Source organism: Cephus cinctus, unplaced genomic scaffold, assembly GCF_000341935.2.
Source record: "Cephus cinctus unplaced genomic scaffold, Ccin1 Ccin1_scaffold1124, whole genome shotgun sequence".
Taxonomy (NCBI): Eukaryota; Metazoa; Arthropoda; class Insecta; order Hymenoptera; family Cephidae; genus Cephus; species Cephus cinctus.
Window position 1 is genome coordinate 445050 of NW_014333629.1, and position 6862 is coordinate 451911.

Below are 6862 nucleotides of genomic sequence, written 5' to 3' on the forward strand. Positions count from 1 at the left end.
TTGGGGGGGGGGGGCGTGCCGCTTTCATACGTCGAACAAGTTTTTGAGCGGCTTTGCTTTGCGTGGCCTTTTCAAGCTATGGTTATATTGATCCTATTGATAAGCTTTCATACAATCTGGCGGAAGCAGGACTTTTAGATTGCACAGGTGCGCGCCTTACGGATTCGAATCGCACCTACGTGACAGCGCGGGATGCACGCAACGACGATCGATCGATCTCGCGTATCGATAGTCCGCTCAGCTTTAATTTATTGAGCGACGTTGATAATTGCTATATTCGTGCTTGACTCTCTATGGGAGAAAATCGTTTACATCGTAAACGGAACAGAATTAATTTTTCTCCTTTAATGGACAATTGTTTTCACGTAGTCGAAGCTTCGTTCGCAATGGAAGGCGCGATCGGCGCGTTACGCAAGAGTACGATCGCCGACAAGCACTGCGCCAGCTTCTGAGCAGCGTGCCTTCTTTACCGTCCGAGACTCGGCGCCGTATTTATTGAAAATATTTAACTCGCGATGCGTCAGACACGAGGTAACGTTAAACATATTCACAATGTGAAATATTATCCCCGCAGGATTTCAGTCTTTGACTTTTATTTTAACCTTCGAGCGTGAAACAAGATACGAAAAGTGTTTGGATCTACCGCTGCGCCCACGCGCGCGCTTCGATCGCTCCGAAAGAAATTGTTTGTGTACCTTTCAATGGTATTTTTATTTTGATTCACGTCGTCCGCTTTATACGATTATTCTTGGGCGTTCGACTTACATGCATTCCTATATCCGTTATGACCTTCCACGATTAATTCTCTCAGCTGTCAAAGTTTTCCCTTTCTCGTCCACCCGAACGCCTCCTCGCATGCTCGGTGGCGTGGCTTTTCAGTCGAAACGCCAACGACCCTGCCGCGTATTTACGCCTCGACGATCTCGACGAGTAAACGTACGTACATACGTATTGAAAGAACCTTTTTCTTCTAGTCCATGACTTTATTTCCTTCCCGTTCCGCACCTTCTTTTTTTTCACGACTTCTCTACACGCCTTTGTCTCAGCGTCCTTTTTCCGCCATGCCAATACAAGCTTCGACGAGTTACCGCCGGGCGGCGCTGTCGACCGACTCTTGGCTTGTCTAATTGCAGCGATTTCGTACAGCTACGGTTACCGTCGCCACGAGTCACGCTAATTCGACGCCGTAGCACTTATACACGTGTATTACCATGTACTCGTAATCGTCGCAGACATATCAGACTGATTTATTCGATCGATATTAATATTACCGCCAATCAAGAATTCATAAATCTTACCGTGGCTTCGCAATTTGCCGGACGAACTCACGACGGATTAAAATAACGCGCCTGATGTCGATACTCGCGACAAGACAAAGAGCAGTTGGCGGGGAGAAGGTACCTTGCCCGGTGGCATTTCTTTTATTCTTGCTCTCTTTATCTTTTTTTTTCTTTTCCTTTTTTTCTTTCTTTCTTTTCACTGCATCTTTATTGTACCCTCTAATTACGCCCTAACGGTCGGGACTCCCGCATCCCTTATCTCTTGGACACGGGGCTTTGAAGGGCACAGGGGACGTATTACGCCGATCTCTACCCTCCGGTACACAACCTGCTGGAACATCTCTCAAAGGCTGGCTCTCTCTCTCTCTCTCTCTCTCTCTCTCTCTCTCTCTCTCTCTCTCTCTTTCTCTCGCTTTCGAGATTATTATCTGTTTTTCTTTGTTATGGCGTCGTCCTCGGACCTTCTTTCGCCTTTCACCATATGGACAGGATGCCTGTATATACATATGTAGATGCAACGTACCGCAACTACGCGGTGGGCCTCCTCTGTGATAATGGTGAATCCGTGACTTTTTCATCTTTACATTTCTGCCTTCTGAGGTAATGAGACGCGTTTGCGGCGCCGTCAAGTTATCATGAATATTCGATAAAGTCACGCTCTCCCGCTTTATACCGAGCGTATATGTTGGGAACGACATATATATATATACACACATTTATATATGCACGTTATTATGTGTAACCGATGCAACACGCGTACTCTGCGGTTGCGCTTAATGTTGCATTGATATTTATGCATGCTGGATTTTGCATTGCGTTTTGTTGCGTAATGACGAAGTCGAGAATCCGTAGCTCGCGTTATTTACTATTTGTATTCGACGGCCGTGTTTGTCCTTTTTTTTGCTCTGCCAGCAGACAGGGAGGGGATACTTTTAAGTTCTGTGCAACACACTTGATGTTATTTCTTTCTATCGAAGAGCCTTTTGTCGCGCTTCAAGTTTAGATACGTTTGTTCTTGATAAACATTGTTGCAAATACAGTGGTATCGCTGCTAGATAGATTTATTGTTGTTCAGACTGTACCATACGAATATGGTGAATAATTAGTTTAAACTTGTATATGTAATTTGGGTTGACTGTCGCGTTGCGAATGCGCGTTAAAAATATATGGGAATCGACAGCTTTAATTGCAGGATACCCTAAAGGTCGATTCACAAAGTTGAACTAATATTTAAAATAGAAATCCAGCCTTTGGGGTGTAAGTGGGATTGGTGTTCCGACGAAACTTTAACAAAGTTACACACTGAAACTCGCAATCCTGGATGTTCAGGATTGAACAGATATTTGTGAAATACGGTGTGAAGGCCGCTTTATAGTAATTGAACTAGCTCTTACGTATAAAGGCTTTACGTTACGTCATAGAACGACCGTGGTCATCAAACTAGCCACTTGTTAGCGAAACAGCCGTTCTAGGTATGCCATAAAGAATATGCTCCAGTCACCGCAGAAACTTCTGGACGTGCCTGTACGTCTTTACGTACGATATACGTATATACCCTATTATTCGACCCAAACGCGCCACTTGGATGTGATTTTGTCGTAAGAATCAAATGGGCTACCTGACCTCGGATTGGTCTCTCTTTGGGCTACACTGTCCAGTATTTCCTTATGCTCTGCCAGAGTGACGTCATATCCCTTAGAACGCGACCAATCTCTCTATCCTTTCGTTCTATAAAATTCGTGAGTCTCGATTACGCATTCCCCGACTACACGGCCGCTATTACCCTTTTTCTCTTATTTCACCTCGATTCCTACCCTCTCGCGGCGCATTGCCATTTCACTCTCGTTTCGGCCGTTTCTCCGGGGTCCAAGGGAGTCGGAAGTGCGCGGGTGTTCCTGTCAATTGAAAAGTGGAATGGCCGACTCGTAAAGTTTCCGATGCTCATCAAGTATTTAGGACGGGCGATCGGGTTAGCAGGAATCTACTGTACCCCCTATACTTCTTCCCGTGACTCCGTGGAAGCGAGAGGGAGCGGGTGGAAGACGCGGGGATCGATCACTCTACGATTTGCCATAATCGAACGGTTATCAATTTTCTTAAATATTAAGTCTCCTGGCCTTAGCCACTACGTATATTCGAGTGTCGGGATGGCCGCGTTGACGCTCAAAGCTCCCACGATAAATCCGACACGCTCGTTACTATCTGCCGCCTACCCTTTTCGCATCCCCGCCCCGCCCCTGCATACCACCGGCAACCGGGACACGAGGTAACAAAGCATCGACCTGCTCCGGGGACGACCGCACCACTCGGCCATTTCCGACCTCGTCAAGTCCTTTTGCAGCGCTATTAGATCTCCTTTACCGTTCTTAGTGCCCGTTCGACCTTACCTACCTCCGATTGTCTCTTTCGCCCGGATGATTTTCAGATTAATTTTTTTTTTTTTTTTTCTTTGCCATCGGGTATGCCACACTTTTTATTCGTTCTAGGATCTCATTGGGCTTTCGTTCTAGGGCTCATTGGTGATTTTCTAGATCGGTGGCTCCCTCGCTTTCCACGCGTCTCTACCTACCTGGGTGGCTCGCGCTCATTATTATGCCTGCTAGGCGTTGGGTATCAGTCACGAATGCGGTTGCGATAGAGTCAGTTTGCTGGTAAAGCCAAACAGCGGTTTAGGTTCGGGTACCGAATTTACATTCCTTCTCGATGGATCACGGATCATTTGCACGGCGATCGTACGTAATGACGAGATATTCCTGCGAGTCGACTCTGTCGGTCGTTCGTTTTCTTCGGAGTTTTTTTCACTTCATGCGGAATTTTGTTTTTTCCTTCGACACGTAACTCGAGATTTCACCGTGCGCAGCAGTACGTTATGAGTGACGTATACATATCTATACACTTATGACTTTATGAGTTATGACATACCAAGGTTGCTCGAATGAGGTTGCTATTGTAAATTAATATATCGCTCGTGTTATAATCCCGTGGGGATTTTTGAAAAAAGGCACGAAGGCCACCGGAAAAGCACACTGGTTCAAAATTTTCCTTTATCGAAGTTTAACTGCTCCATATTTGGTTCGCTTATTCCGAACGACTGCCACTATCGTCTCCTCTCTGTCTCGATCGACTCTTCCTTACCGACTGCACTCGTCAGTTGTCAGGCATATCGCGCATTTACACACATCGGGCATTTACATGGAATAAAGTTTTTCTTCACATTTCCAAATTTCACCTGCGCTCTCTCATTCCGTCGTTACGTCACATTCCCATGGTCACGTGGAAAAATACAATATTCGTGGCACAGAGCCAATATATGTTTGAACAACACTGTACATCGTCTCTCAATTGTAAGTGACGTCACGATCGATATGCATTTCACTGTTTGTGTATTGTTGCCGCTTATTTAACCAGGGTCGGAACTTCGGCGCAAACGGATATCAAATATTATGGTACACCCTTATTATATTCCCCGCTCTTAACGTACGTATTCATATACATATTTATGATTCCCGTATACGTCGGCCGTCGTCTCTCTAATACAACTTTAAATTCACTTTTCTTCGGCAGAACCGTCCGTCTCGCTCTCTCTGTAGTATCTACCCTCTCCCTCCGTCTCCCTCCCACTCGCGCGGTCTCGCTTCTCTCTGACAATCGTATAATCCCAATATAATCTCAGCGCAAATTACTTCAATATTCATGAACCACGATCTTCATGAATCACGATCCGGAGCCTCGTCTCGCGATTCAGCTGATTTCTTTTAATTTTCCTTCGCCTCTCATCGCCACGCTGCAGGTAAAGTCGTCCCAGGGATCCGATAGTGGAGCTCTTATCCGAGTTTTTCGATTTTCTCCTTTTTTCCTCATTTTCTTTATTTTCATTTTCCTCAACCCTCAAGTCTAACCACTTTCAGGCATCCGTTTACCGATCACTCTTCGTCCGCAATCTGCAGAGATCGTACGTAAGCCACGTGGGTAAAGGCACAGCCTACAGGTCGCCCATCCTTACGTGCAGGGGCACTCATTCTCGCCCAGGATATCATTAAAGCATCTCGGAACTTTGCCGGATGGGAAAGTTTGATTAATCTTTGAGTTACTTAGGTTCGAGCTAGCATACGGAACGATCCAGTCCCGGCGGCCTCTCGATCAATTCGATCGCAGACAGGATCATAGGATTGCGGTAATGCGCCCCCCCCCCCCCCCCCCCCCCCCCCCCCCCCCCCCCCCCCCCCCCCCCCCCCCCCCCCCCCCCCCCCCCCCCCCCCCCCCCCCCCCCCCCCCCCCCCCCCCCCCCCCCCCCCCCCCCCCCCCCCCCCCCCCCCCCCCCCCCCCCCCCCCCCCCCCCCCCCCCCCCCCCCCCCCCCCCCCCCCCCCCCCCCCCCCCCCCCCCCCCCCCCCCCCCCCCCCCCCCCCCCCCCCCCCCCCCCCCCCCCCCCCCCCCCCCCCCCCCCCCCCCCCCCCCCCCCCCCCCCCCCCCCCCCCCCCCCCCCCCCCCCCCCCCCCCCCCCCCCCCCCCCCCCCCCCCCCCCCCCCCCCCCCCCCCCCCCCCCCCCCCCCCCCCCCCCCCCCCCCCCCCCCCCCCCCCCCCCCCCCCCCCCCCCCCCCCCCCCCCCCCCCCCCCCCCCCCCCCCCCCCCCCCCCCCCCCCCCCCCCCCCCCCCCCCCCCCCCCCCCCCCCCCCCCCCCCCCCCCCCCCCCCCCCCCCCCCCCCCCCCCCCCCCCCCCCCCCCCCCCCCCCCCCCCCCCCCCCCCCCCCCCCCCCCCCCCCCCCCCCCCCCCCCCCCCCCCCCCCCCCCCCCCCCCCCCCCCCCCCCCCCCCCCCCCCCCCCCCCCCCCCCCCCCCCCCCCCCCCCCCCCCCCCCCCCCCCCCCCCCCCCCCCCCCCCCCCCCCCCCCCCCCCCCCCCCCCCCCCCCCCCCCCCCCCCCCCCCCCCCCCCCCCCCCCCCCCCCCCCCCCCCCCCCCCCCCCCCCCCCCCCCCCCCCCCCCCCCCCCCCCCCCCCCCCCCCCCCCCCCCCCCCCCCCCCCCCCCCCCCCCCCCCCCCCCCCCCCCCCCCCCCCCCCCCCGGCAATCGCCCGTCTTATATGACAGTCGAGGGTTAATGAAATTTTCATCGATCTACACAATTAACCGGCTGCTTAATTACTTTGCGATCCGGTGATAATCGATTTTCGAGATAAATTCGCGTATTGGTTAATCATCGAGTCGGGCAACTTTGTTCGACGGAGTTCAAGCAGTCGATTGCGATTGAGGAAGGGGTGATGGCGGGAGTGAAGGGACCGGTAAATTTACCTAGTTTGGAAATACCTATACTAATTTATGGGTTTTCATTTTTTTTTCCTACTACTTGCCTATTATGCAGGTCGGTACGGGGTCACGCGTATACGGGAAACGTGATTTCGTATGGGGGGAAGTTTTGACGTTCAGAGTTCGGAAACGCGTTGATCGAGTATGGGTACGTTTTGACGCACCCTGTCTCTCTCTTTCCTGGAGGTTCGCCCGTTTATGACGATTGTCAATTTTGTCTGGTTTTATTGCCATTTTTTTCGACCTGATACTTTCGCTTTTATGATGGTGAGTTGGAAGGGGG

The 6862-nt window shown here is 52.7% G+C and overlaps 2 protein-coding genes across 5 annotated transcripts in view; one reads left to right on the forward strand and one right to left on the reverse strand.

Moving 5' to 3' along the window:
* The window catches only part of LOC107272197 (guanylate cyclase soluble subunit beta-1), an 81146-nt gene extending 80355 nt beyond the window's left edge, over nt 1-791 (reverse strand). Inside the window, exon 1 of the mRNA XM_025089515.1 lies at nt 766-791. Within this exon, the coding sequence (XP_024945283.1) occupies nt 766-771 (6 nt within the window). The 5' untranslated portion in view covers nt 772-791. The remainder of the gene's footprint in view (nt 1-765) is intronic.
* LOC107272200 (leucine-rich repeat-containing protein 24) overlaps nt 1-6862 on the forward strand; it is a 170918-nt gene that overhangs the window by 3332 nt on the left and 160724 nt on the right. The window lies entirely within an intron of this gene.